General features: G+C 37.5%; 1 protein-coding gene across 3 annotated transcripts in view; it reads left to right on the top strand.

The window, feature by feature from the left end:
• Nucleotides 1-14,110, top strand: part of PRKCZ (protein kinase C zeta) — a 151,899-nt gene that overhangs the window by 120,200 nt on the left and 17,589 nt on the right. For all 3 annotated transcript variants that reach the window (XM_026660028.2, XM_026660029.2, XM_026660032.1), the window contains 4 exons: nucleotides 3,009-3,096; nucleotides 3,944-4,063; nucleotides 6,998-7,077; nucleotides 7,708-7,797. In XM_026660028.2, coding sequence (XP_026515813.1) covers nucleotides 3,009-3,096; nucleotides 3,944-4,063; nucleotides 6,998-7,077; nucleotides 7,708-7,797 — 378 coding nt within the window. The remainder of the gene's footprint in view (nucleotides 1-3,008; nucleotides 3,097-3,943; nucleotides 4,064-6,997; nucleotides 7,078-7,707; nucleotides 7,798-14,110) is intronic.

The raw sequence follows: 14,110 nt of genomic DNA, 5'->3' as shown, positions 1-14,110 counted from the left end.
TTTTTTTTGCTTGGGGCGGCCAGAAAGCCAGAGCCGGCCCTGGGCACTGGAACTTTTTAGCACTGAATAGCACTTTAGAAAGCACTACTTCATAAATTTTGATCAAATGCAACCTGTACCTGAAGAGAGACTGAGGCAGGCAAATACAGCCCTACAGAAGGTTATTTGTAGCCTGATTTTAAAATGAATTGTATTTTAAATAAACGTCAAAGCAGATATTAAGAAGCTCAAGTAAATTAATGAACTGTGGAGGACATACCTCTCAGGGGACTTGTAATGGGATATTACCTCTTTGGGTTGCTGCTTTGACACACACTAATACTTGCTGACAGTTGTTGTCTCCAAGTTATTGGCCCATGTGAAATGGGATGAGGGTCTCAGTCTAGTTTGTGATGGACTGCCAAGTCCCCAAAACCAGCACCACAACTAGCATCCTTTTTGTCAATTTCAGAGGGTCCAGCGATTGAATGGAACAAGTTAACTGTGCTACCTTCTAGTCTTACCAGGGGTTCCTCCAGGTCATTATGCACATTAGCAGTGGGGCACTTTGGGGGGGCTTGCCTTGTCACTGCTTGTGATATACCTCTTCAAGGGATAAATAGGACTTCAGTTTTCAAGGACTCTTATCTGATGTGTAGCACCAGCACTAAAATTCATAACCTGGAGTTAAAAGGCAGCAATTGCAAAAAATTATGAATTGTTTTAATCTTTAAAAATAACAAATAAACACCTCCCCAATCTCCCAGAAATGACAGAGACTTTATTCTTTGTCTAAAAGAAACAAATTAAACATTATGAATGTGTCAGGATTAATAACGTCCAGGGTGGATAAAAATCAATGATTTTTTTTTTTAAAAATCCAATTTTTTAATTTAAAAAAATTATCTAAAGATAGTTTTAATTAAGATACACTATAGCTCAAAGATATCTCATCATGGAATAGGGATTATAAATTCTAATTCTATAGTATGAGACAATATATTCATGTAATGTTTAAGAAAAGTTTTGTAAATGAGTTCAATAGTTCATGGATTAGGGACCCAATCTTATAGGGTTCCAGGGGCTTCTTTATAGATTATTTAGGTTAATCTTTCTATCTACCCAATGGGGTTCAGTGCTCAGTCTAGAAGATACCATCAGAGATGCTTAGTTTTGAGTTCTCAAACTGTGGACTTGTCTCCAGAGATAACATGCTTGTTAACAGCAAAAATGTTTTTAAACAAATAAATAATATATAGAGTTGAGAAATAACAGACCTCAACCCTATTGTCCCTCTGCAAATTTGTGCACACACAGTCAATCCCTTACCTCTCTCTAAAAGTGCAAAGTTTCAAAAAGTTCAATGAATAGAAGATTGTTGGGGGCAGAATAGATCTGGACAAGGAGAAGTCTGGAGATAAATGTCAGAAGGGATGGACAGGCAGTAGAAACAAAAGTGAAACTGTTTGAGCAGCATATTCCAAAGTCTTGAGGTCTTTCTGAGTGTAGCCTTCATTGATTCGAGATCTACCATACCATTCTCTCACTAGAAGGGAAAACCTATAATGACAGCAGGCCGTAAAAGAGACCCATTCAAGAAATATGTTTGCTGATGATATTTTAAAGAAAGTCACACCAATGAACTGGTGGAAGTCACTTAAGCACTGTTGAAGAGATAATCTCACTTTTAACATCAGTAGCTTCTTCTGCTGGCTTAGAAAGAATATTTTCTTCCTTTGGACTAATTCATTCCAAATTGAGCAATGGTTTGGGACCTGAAAAAGCAGGAAAGCTTATTTTTCTTTTCCAGATTATGAACAAACAGGAAAATGAAGGTGAAGACAACTGAGTTAGCTGCAGAAGCCAATATTTCAAGTTTCTCATGTTGACCTGGCTGACATAGTCGATTTAATTTTTTGTTTTTTTTCTTAAATGAAATATTTAACTATTTTAGTTAAAAACAATTTAAACAAAAACAAACCTAATTTTAAAAAACTTGAATCTTTAACTAAATTCAAAAATTCATATGCTTGTTTTGTTAAAATATTATATGCTTGCTGTTGAAGAAAAAAGTCCCGAATACGTCACGTTGTTGTTTTAGTTAAATAAAACAATTTAAATGTCTGTCTGGTGGGGATCTCCTCCTAATACACCCTGGCAAGAAAATCCTCCAAATATTAATGATTAACCTGTTGAATTGAAGATAGCTCACCTCCCAGTGACTTCATAAATATCTGCTTCAAATACCTTTGCTAAATGAAATAACCAAACAATCATTCATTTTCTGCTATAGCTCTAAAACTAATATGAAAAGTTTTTTCAAAATAAATCACTGTTTAAAAATGTATAGTGTGTACCTTCTAAAAATGAAACCTACATCTATCGGAGTTGTGAAGAATATGTATTAAGGTTATAACAACCAACAAGAATGCACTTTTATGTTGAAATCCATGATTAAATAGTCTTCCTGACTAGTGATTTAAATCAAATCCACCCTGGTAAAGTCACACACACTTACCATGATGAAGGGCTGTAAAAAAAATTATAAGTTTACCTTGAATGGTAGGAGTTTTGGGGAGGAGTCTGATCACTACCTTGACCCCTGGAATCCTGTTGGTATATGGAGGCATCCAAGGCCTGGTCTACACTAACCCCCCAAGTCGAAGTAAGGTACGCAACTTCAGCTACGTGAATAACGTAGCTGAAGTCGACATACCTTAGTTCGAACTTACCGCGGTTCAGAGGCGGTCCACACGTGGCAGGCAGGCTCCCCTGTCAACTCCGCGGTACTCCTCTCGTTGAGCTGGAGTACCGCAGTCGACGGCGAGCACTTCCTGGTTCGATTTATCGCGTCCAGACCAGACGCGATAAATCGAACCAGGAAGTTCGATTTCCAGCCGCTGAACTAGCGGCTAAGTATAGACCAGCCCTTAGACTCCTGGTTTGAAATACTTACAGAAGCTTGGTTGAAGGGAACTTGCTGCAGATAGAATTTAACTTTCAAAAGATGAATTGGTTTATTCCAATAGGAAGGATTGGGCCCTGGTGACACTACAAGCACTTTCTGTGGAACGCCAAATTACATTGCACCAGAGATCCTAAGAGGGGAAGAATATGGTGAGTTGGTGCATAAACTTGTAACAGTTTAATTACAGTGAATCACTAATTAAAGTTCCGATTTGCAGGGCATTAAGAGTACATTTTTAATTAAGCTTACATAGTTTTACTCTGTTATGTACCGGTAAGATGTTTTTTGTTTGTTTGTTTGTTTTTTATTTTCTCAGATGTACTTCAGACAGTTTTAATGTTTTTTGACCTTCATAGTCATGGATGTGCAGCTTCTATTAAAAGATATTTCCAGAAAGGATGGGCTTTTTCCTGAAAGAGAACTCCTGCTTTGTGCTACAGAGCAAATACCACAACCCAACCCTTTTATGTTGGTTTGAGCTTTCAGATACAACTACTGTTTGGATCAGGGTGTCTGACAACAGAAAACATAGAATTCAAAACAGCAGTAGTTTATTAGGAGCACTCTAACTACTATTGTGAATTGAGAAGTGGCCTATCTAAGATGGTAAAATACCTGAGTACTGTCATTTTCCTGTATGGTAACATAGCATTCACAACTTGTAAAAATCCTAAAGTACCTTCCAGCTTTAAGTAGTATATTGACCTTTATCTTGGCACTGTTAATTGAAGTCTCACTCTCTTATGGACCGTTATGGCCCAGCTACAAGTTCCTGAACAAATTACCTTTACTAATTTTTCTCCCAAGTGCTCTATTAAGGGCTGTTCCTGTGAGGCACTGAGCCTGCTGCTAGTGGATTCAGTGGGAGTTGAGGATTCTCAGCTCTCTGCAGAATCAGGTCCTTAATCTCCATCGATGATGCAATAAATGTCGTTGTAACGTTATCCTAGAACCCAGGATTTATTACCTGAAAATGTGCTCTTTAAATGCTTATAGGGTTCAGTGTGGACTGGTGGGCTCTTGGTGTCCTGATGTTTGAAATGATGGCAGGAAGATCTCCATTTGATATAATAACTGACAATCCAGACATGAACACTGAAGATTACCTCTTCCAAGGTATATTTAAGATTTTTTTTTTGTTGGTTTTGGGTTTCAATTTTTTTTCTTGAATCCCTTTGAAGGAAGAACAAAACACTAAATAATGAAAATTAGCAGCCATCTTTTACATACTGTGGGTGCCTTCTCTCTTCCTTTTAATTTCCTACACAGCAAAGATTTGATAGAGGGCTCAGTAGTTCCCATCATCTCATGACTACCAGTGATATTAGCGTAGGTAAACAGGACTGTGGTATTTCTAATTCAACATTCAAGGAACTTAATTTTCTGGGACAAAAAACTAGGACTCAGAGTTAGTCTCTTTCAGATTGGACTTTGTCTAAAGATATGTCTAGACTGCAGCTGGCCGCATGCTTCAAGCCTGGGAAGGCAGACACAGGCTAGCTCTGCTAAAAATAGCAGTGTGCATGTTGCGGCATGGGCGGCAACTCAGACTAGCCACCTGAGCTCGGACCCAGGTAGGCAGGTGGGTCCAGGTTCAGGTGCCTATCCTGAGCCATCACCCCTGCCACAACAACCACACAGCTATTATTAGCAGGCTAATTTGAGAGGAACTACTTACTATGTATTGGTCTTCCTGGGCTGGGAGGCATGCTCCCAGTAGGGTGACCAGACAGCAAATGTGAAAAATCGGGACGGGGGTGGGCGGTAATAGGAGTCTATATAAGAAAAAGACCCAAAAATCGGGACTGTCTCTATAAAATTGGGACATCTGGTCACCCTAGCTCCCAGCTACAGTGTAGACTTACTCAATGAGATCCACAGTTCAGAAGTAGCCATTGAAAATAAGGTTCAGACATTTTGGGTTGAATCTGTGTACATGCCCTCTTTGAATTGCAGTTCAAGAACATAAATCCATCATTCTATTCAAGAAAGACATTATCATTCACATTACTCTTATACTCTGGGATATTTTTCTCCTTCACCCTAGTTCTTTGATACATATGTTTATATTCTTTGTATGTCTTTCATTTTGTTACATTATTTTATAACTTACTTTGAATGTATTGAGCACTATGTGCTTCTAGAACTTGCTAGTTGCTTCCTACCGTGTGTTATACCCCAAGAGTACTGACCTATACATTTATCCCACTTAAAACAGTTAATCCGATAAATACAATATAAGCCTTGTTAATAGTATTAGACTTGATGGTGGTCTCTAGAGAGCTGACTGGTCATGTGCAGCTGGCTTGCCTTGGTGCCAGTCAAGAGAAACAGAACAGGTGGGAGGGAGAGATGAAATGAAGACACAGTAGACAGCCTGAATGACTTTCTTCAGAAAGGGCAAAACACTCATTGTGCCAAAGGCTAGTAACAATACTTCAGTGCTGTTTCTTTTCCACTAAACCAACTGCTGTAATTGCCACAAGGATGTTAAGTTGTTATCAGTAGGGACAGAAGGTGGTCATGAAAGGAAGGGGAGTCAGTGCATGAGACAGTATCTCTGCTAGGTTGTGTCCAGAGTATGGAAAGGTTTTTGAAAACTATATTATACGAAGGCATTGAGGGAACTTTCTGGGCACCAACCATATCTACCTATAATTTTGCTCCAGATAACTTTTTCTGTTTCCTTATGGTGATTTCATGGTAGCAGTGTCATAAGTTACTTCAATAGCAACTGGTTTGCATGGGTAGCAGTGTGCCCATTACTCTAATCACAGGTAGCAGTACGCACAACCGTATCAAGTACAGGAGCAACGCTGAAAGTGCTTGATTAGTAAAGAGTGAATTTCAAAGGTCTATGTGCATAGTCTGAGAGAAGGAAGAGAGGGTTGGAAGGAATTTTCCCCCAGGTCAGACTGGCGGTGACCTTAGGGTTTTTGTCGTCTTCTGCAACATGGGGTATGGGTCACTCACCAGAATTCTCTGGGTATATCTCACTTAATAAAATTCCCTGCCATTGCAGGGACCTCAGGCATTGGTGCACAAAGATCCCTCCTGTTCTATGCCTGAGGCATATAATAGTTTAGTCTCCTGTGGGCTGTAATACTTTGGGTGTTGGATTTAGTGTGCACATGCTAGTTAGTGCTTGTGGCCTGTGATATGCAGTTCTGGCCTTAAACTCTGACTCATTCTGAAATACCTTCTAGTGACCAATCTGAGTGCCAGCGTGAGCAGTCTCAAACACTGTTGTGTACTCTTTAAAGTGCATAACTAGTCTCCAAACTACTCCTTGAGGGGGAATACTGTATAATGAAGGAAGAGGGTGGCTTGTAATGACACAATGGGGAATCCCCACAACCTCAGGTCCAGTGTAATATTTCCTCAATTGTTCAAAAATGTGAGATCACATTTATAAAACCCCTTGATCAGGACTTTAAGGAGATGAAAACCCTTAAATACAATGTGTTTATCAGTATGACAGATGGAATGAAAGAAATGATGCATGAGATTAAGAATTTTCAGAAAGTCTTTAAATGTCACTGCTACCATAGCACTTTTCACGTGAAGATTCCAAGATACAGACATTAACTGGGTAAGCCTTGCAAAGTTAGAGAAAAGCAAATGCTCATTTGACGGTTGTGGAAGCAGGAACTAAATGTTGAAGTGACTTGCCCCCGTGGTCACTAATGTGTCAGTGACAAAATCAGGAATAATACTCAGGAGCCTGGACTCCTAATCCCCTGCTCTAACCACTGGACACATTGCCTCCAGCTTTTTGAAAACAAAAATGAATACTCTGCTTTTCTTTTCTGAGTTGTCGTTAAAAGTCCATTTTATAATACTTTTAGAAAAGATATTAACCAGAGCGAATGGTATGACTTTTTACAAAAAATGTAAAGCCTGGCAAATTTTGCAGAAATAACTTAAATAGTTGCCATAGTAGCACATTGTCCAGGCAGTAATACAAATAAAAAAGTTTTTATTAAAATCATAGTGGATGTCATATAATAGAGCGCAAAACAGTTTGCTTTTTTTTTAAACTTGTAACAGTTATCCTTGAAAAGCCAATCCGGATTCCAAGATTTCTCTCTGTCAAGGCCTCTCATGTCTTAAAAGGATTTTTAAACAAGGTAAGTTTTACAACATTGTGTTATTTATATACATTCAATAGCTCAGAGCTTCATGTTATAAAACATAAATTAATTAAAAACTTAGAACTGTAAAGAAATTTTATAAAATCAGGACATATAGCTTCCAAAAGCAATCTTTCAAATTGCTAATTTTTTGTGTGAAAATTTCATAGCATGGAACTTCATTTGAAAACCAAGCATGTTGGTTACTTAGTGAAATGGTATTTTATAATGAAACTGAGTACAAAACCTAAGATAATTAATTATTGGTCTATGCTTGCAAACAATTATTAAATGAATAGTCCTTACTAATACAAGCAGACAAAGTGAAGTCAATGGAACTATTCTCTGTGCCAATAGGGAAAACAGCACATTTACTAAGTAAAATCAGAATTTTTATATCACGAGAAATGTTGTAAAATAAAAAGTCTAAAATGAATTTTCAAACCCATGAAATTCAGAAAACTAGATTGCCTTAATTTATTTTACCAATAGTTTATATACTGCTGCCTATCCTTGTATAATCTACATGAGTCAGTGAAAAACTGGAGAATTTGTCATGATGGAATAATAAAAAAGAAGTGTAAAGACAAACACAATCTTGATTGTGTTTTCTTTTGTCTTCCACAGGATCCCAAAGAAAGGCTTGGCTGCCAGCTAGAGACAGGATTTTCTGATATCAAGTCTCATACATTTTTCCGCAGCATAGACTGGGATCTGGTAAAAATAATTTATTCTACTTAAGTATGTTAAATAGAAGCATGTTCCTTCAGTGTTTTAATTACTGTGTGCATGAACCTATCATGGTAAACACTGCTAATGAATACTCTCTTCAAAAATATAGTTGCTCATAACTGAAAGAATACATCAAACCTCTAAAAGTATTCATGTAAAGTATTCTTCGGTGTCATCAGTTTAGGTTTGTCATTAATGTAAAAATGTTGGAAACTAGATTCATTTCATGGTCAAAAACGTGACTTGTTACCAAATATTAAGTGTAGCTTCACTCATGTTCTTTACTTTAAAAATGTGAGGTTAAATTTTTAGTAAAAGGACAATTGTGATATTAGGTAGAAAATAACAACAAAAACACATGATTTAAACCATAATAAAGCCTTGGGGGCCAATTAATTCCCTGAGTTCTATTGGTACTTGTGCTGCAGCCCCTATCATTGAAAAGTCCACCTGGTGCATTACAAGGACCTCTCTCTCCAAGAAGTACTGGGGTTAGAATTTGTCTGGGAGAGCCACAAAATAGGTAAGGTATGTCAAGATAGGGTGGGGTCAAAACATCGAGAACGTATGCTGATTTAGCAGAGATCTTCTGCTTGTGGAGCCCTGCTTTCAATTTAAAGCTGCTGCTACCTGGCGGTTTCCAATAGAGGAGGTGGCAACTGCTGCCAACGTGTACAGATTGCAACCTATTGTTCTTGATGGTCTGAAGCAAGCCCTCTCTAACTTTTGTCTAACTCCCATATTTAATTATGTATTAGGCAGGTCTGATTCCTGGGAGGCAAAATATCGTAAGCAAGTCTCGAGTAGTGCTAAATGTAATGGGGACTTTGGAAGAAGTAGCACCCTGGTGTTCTGTTCGGGGGGGGGGGAAGAAACATTAGAGTGAAGCTGTTATTAATGTATGCAGTATTTAGCATAAGAATGGCCATACTGGGTCAGACCAAAGGTCCATCTAGCCCAGTATCCTGTCCAACAGTAGCCAATGCCAGGTGCTTTAGAGGGAATGAACAGAACAAGTAATCTAGTGATCCATTTATATACATGGCATCTGACAGACATAAGAAGGCAGTTTCCTTACAGTTTACGATATAAGGCCCCAGTCATACAAAACCTTACATATGTGACCCTTACTTACCTGAATAGTCCCATTGATTTAAATTGGGCTGTTAATGTTTGTAGAATCAAGCCCTTAATAGACAAAATTACCTGAGGAAGAGATGTCGCTTGAATGCAGTATGATTGAGTAGTTGTGTTTTGCTTGCTTGCTGGTTACTTTCAAGCTTTACATTTTGTTTCGTTACTCCTTGCTCTTAGGGTTATTTTTGGTCCATAGTGTGGGATAAGATGTACTTTCGTTTCAGTGGGATTTGCAAGAAGGTGCATGCAGTGTTTAAAAGTTATGATCAGTTTAACTGTCAGTTGATCTAGAAGAATACCAGTCACTTCTTGATTATGTCCACCACTACCATCACGAAATCATCATTAAAAACTATTATCTGCTACACTAACTACTTTATGGCTAAGGTGCCAACTGTGTCAGGAACATTACTTTAATTAGCTATGTAAATTTTTAATAGCTAGTTTAATGATGGAGATGCAAGTATGCATTTTTTATTTTTTTTTACAGTACTGTGAACTCCATAGGAAATATTGTAGAAACAGGAAGTAATGACTCTAGCATCATGAGAGAAGTTTTCAGAGAAAGGGAGAAAACAGAATGATTAAATTCTTACTTTGTGGCTTGTTGTTCAGACCATCCTTATTGAAGTTCTTCATAGAAGAAGCTTTCTACAGAGGCAGAATGTCTGGCATTTTTATAGCTGTTCATATAACACAGAGGGTCTGATTAAGCTATTAATAATTTGTGAAGATATAGGTTGTTTTAAATAGCTCCCTTAATCTGGTGTGTGTTATTTTACAGCATGCACCTTCAGGCACTATAATGCTAATTAGTAGGATGTTTCTTAATAGAACATCAACATCAAACTTCACATACTGTAGCTTTATGAGAGAAGATTTTGTTGGATTCATTTTATATTTGTAAAAGAGACATTTACTGCTTTACTTACTTTATATTTCATGGTGATCACTTGGGAAGACCACCCCAAACTGAAACAGGGTGATTATGTAATCCTGGCATCTTTTCAACAAAGCCGTGTCATGTAAATTACGATCTTGAGATGTAAATTATGCATAGTTTAACATTTGATAAGATTACAGGAAAATCATGTTTACTTTGGGTCCCTGTTGTATTCTTGGTTGTATTTAGAAGGGGCTTCTGCTTGTAGTTGTTTTAGGTGTCAGTCATTTCGATGTAGGCCAAAATATTTCAGTTTTGCAAAGTGAATAAATAAAAGCCTAATATAAATATTTTTATTATTTTTTTAATTTAGTGAATCTTCTTCTGGATTAAAAGTGGTAAGCGGGAGATTTACTTTAAACATTTCTAAGTATAATTTACCCTGAAACACAAAGCCTTACACAACACAACCAGAGGGTAAAATTGACAAACTATTTATTGCCAGGGTCCAGCCTGAGTGAAGTGCAAAAAATAAACATAATGTATAGATAGTGAAAGGAGACAGATTCTAAATATCTTTTCAGTGTTCGCAATCTAAGGTGTAAGTAGTAAAGGTAAAGACACTTTTCAGTGACTTTTAAACTTAATGGCCTGATTTTGAAAGGTATTGAGCCTCCCCCAATCACTTCATTGGAAGCAAGGGTGCTCAGTACCTTTTAATTTTGATGTTTTTTTGCATGAGGGATGTGTTATACGATAGGGATCTAACCTATGGATAATTTCAGTATTGGGATGTTGCTCTGCATGAAATGAGGCAGTAACATTCTGGAACCTAGTAAGACAGCTTTCCTAATTCTTTTAGAACACTTACCAAATGTTTTCTGCTATATAAGGGAAAATCTATTTATATTCCAAATCTCCGTGTTTCTTGCATTATGCCTTGCATGATAAAAGCAATACTACAAAATTGTGGTTGATGTCACTGCTTAGCTGTGCCAGAGATACAATGGAGGTGGACCTAGAATGAAGATTCAGATAAAGAGCAATATGTCTGACAAAATTAATTGCATACAAAATGCATTGGGGGGGGGCTATAATGGAGACCAGTATATGAATATTTTATTAATACACTCAGTAGAGTTTTGTCCATTCACAGCTAGGTCTGAACTTGGCCCATTTATGGTTGTGCTGACTTCCAGATGATCAGACCAAGTTGGCTGATAGTTTAATGTGTGGTTTGAGAAGTAAACATACTAACCCTATATAATCAAAGATATGGAGACTGTCAGTAAGTTCAAGCTAAGCAATGATCAGTGATTCAGTGAGAAGCAAAGTTATTGTGGGAATGAAACTGGAAGGAAGTGAAAAATATAGTCTTGGAAAATAGAGTACATCAAGAGCAGTGCCAGGTAACATGGAAAGATTGCTTCCAGATAGGTTAAGAATTCTTTGGAATGTCCACTTCAAAGAAAAAAAAGCACTTGCATTTTGAACAAAAGACCATTGATTTCCATAGGAGTTAGGCCCTTACGCTGCTTAAGTGCATTTTAGCATCCCACTAGGCACCTGTCTGAAACGAAATACCTTTGAAAATCTGGCCCAAAGTAAACAATGTAATTGGATAAGAAGGAGAAAAAATTACAGCAAGATCTTTGGTAGCAAGGTGCAAATGACACTGATCTGCAGTGAGAAGGAACATCATATTTATGTGTGATGTACATACAAAGGTGCTCTGGTTAAACATTTTTTAAATAGAGCAGTTTGAAGAGTGTTGCGTTAATGAAGAAGTAACTAACCTTTCACTTAAAAGAAGATGTTGACAAAACAGTGTATCGAATGTTTGTATCTTTTAAAAAAAGACTCAGACAGTGGAGAGGGACCATAGAGCTGTGATCTGCCTAATGCAGAGCATAACTATCTGTGAAAGTCATTGCTGGGAAGATTGTACTTCAAAGCTTTCTCTTGCTATGTGTTATGAGCTTACTTCCCAGAAGTTACAAAGAAACAAAACTAAAAAGAAAAATTACCTCAGCAGTCAGGAGAATACATATGTGAAAGCAGGTAGTGCAACAAAACTGGAGTCCGGAAAATTCCTAGAGGGATTTCATGGAGTTCTAGGGCAGCAAACCTACTGAAATGTTGTCTTTAATAAATTAAGTCTTTGCCTCTGTGACTGCAAATAGAGAGGCATAAAAAGATAGATCAGAAAAGACACACGTGGGGGACACGTCAGAAAAGATTGTAACTTTCAGAAAGCAAGCTGATTTCAGCCTTAAGTTAGCTCAGTGAATTAGATATATCACTCCCTGAGATTCCTAAGGGAGCTGATAAAACTGATTCAAATGCATTTTGTGGCAACTGATTCCTCAGTTCCTCAAATTAAAGGCTGCAACACTGCCACCTACTTTTCAAAGTAGACTTTTACTCTTTCATACTCCAATGGATGTAATATCATCCTAAAGATAGAGTTCAATTTTTACTCTTTCAACACCATCTTATATCCATTCAGAATGCTGCTGCAAAAATAATTTTCCTAGCCCATCACTTTGACCATGTCTCCCCTCTCTTTGCATCCCTTCGTGGCCTGTTGATTCCTATCTCTGTCATCCACATGTTAAATTTCCAAACAAGCACCTTTGTATTCTCTCCTGTGCCTGCCCCTCACTCTTGGGTGGGGCGCCCCATAAACAGCCACAAACCTAACAGACTTTCTTTCTTCCAAACTTCCCTTCTTAAAACTTTCCTTTTCTGTGATGTCTACAAAAAGTTTAATAGCTAGGCTGCTGGTGTGCTGAGACCACTCCCTATCATACTGACCAATATTGTCGTACTGTTTCCTTGCACTCCATCTGTTGTCTCTTGTTTTATACTTAAATTGTAAGCTCTCTGGGGCAGGGACCATCTTTTTGTTCTTGTTTGTACAGCACCTCGGACAATGGGGTCCTGGTCCAAGCCCAGGGCTCTTAGGATATGGTAATACAAATAATAAATAATCATGCTCAGTGATAATCTGCTTAGCTCTAGCAGTATATTCAACTGTTACTATCAAACCAGTGATGGGCGGATGGACGTGTGCATGTACACACAGAGTATGGGTCCTTCTTTGGTAAATTTAGAAGAAAATAAAAGGTATTTAGAATCTAAAGGTCAGGAACTGGGTTATAACCATTTTAATAGGTTAAATTTTGGCCCGAACTATGTGACAGCGATTCTTTTAAGTTACAGACCAGTGCACCCTAAATCTCAAGTACTGTAGAAATGTTGTTGCATTCCAGTTGGCATAATTACAGACTTTCATGTAACACATCCCTTACTGCTAAATAATAATACCCTCCCACAATTCCCAAGTATTGTTGTGTGAGCAGTCTTAGTCTGTATATTGATTTCAGAATCATGTCTTTTTATTGCAGGTGTAGTCCTTACTGTAATAACTGTATCAAGACTTTTGCAGCTCTTTCAAAGCACTACAATATATAGGCAAAGCCCTGAAAAATTTAATTGGGTATGAAAATCATAGTTATTACTGCAACAGAGTTTATGGTGTATAATACAATTAAGTACATTGGTATGTTAGGATATAGTCTCCTCTCAAAGAGCAGAGAAGTGCTATTAAAATCAGTAAGAGAAGAAAGGATGCCCCATTTACTTTTTGGGAGGCGGAGGGGAGGAGCATTCAAGTGCTATGAGAGAACCTTTCAGCCTTGAAAGATCCCTGAACTAAATTAGGAAAAATACAACATAAAATGTGTGTATTCCTTGTTGATCTCTATAGTTAAATGCTGCATATTCATTGTAATGGTTTCCATTGCTTGACAAAACAAGATGTTTTATTTGGGTATTTTGACATTAATCTCCAAAGAATGTTTTCAACTTGAATTTATAGAGTTATTTTACACTGTCCATTACAAGTCACTAGCTGACTTTTGTTTTACAACAGAAATAAATTTAACTCTGAAAGGTTAGAAAATTGAGTTGCTCTATTTTTCATCATAAAATAAACACACACAAATCCCCACCATTGTTGTCCTAAAACTGATTTTAAAAGAATCTCAAAATGAAGTCTTGAACCTTTCAGTTTGAATAAACTTCTGTTTTAAGTAGTTAAACCAACATTTTATATGTTATGCATATATAACAGGTGTCTTGGGGGATGGAAGATTGGTGGGGAATGGTTTGACTAGGGTCTTTTAGCTTAAGACTTCTATGTCTAGTGTCAGAAACCTGAAGTGGGGGAAAACCCTCTCCTGAGTATTTCATAACCACACAAGATGTAGGTTC

This window comes from Terrapene carolina, unplaced genomic scaffold (genome assembly GCF_002925995.2).
Source record: "Terrapene carolina triunguis isolate 2854851 unplaced genomic scaffold, T_m_triunguis-2.0 Scaffold714, whole genome shotgun sequence".
Classification (NCBI taxonomy): Eukaryota; Metazoa; Chordata; order Testudines; family Emydidae; genus Terrapene; species Terrapene triunguis.
This window is presented reverse-complemented; position numbering and strand designations above follow the sequence as displayed.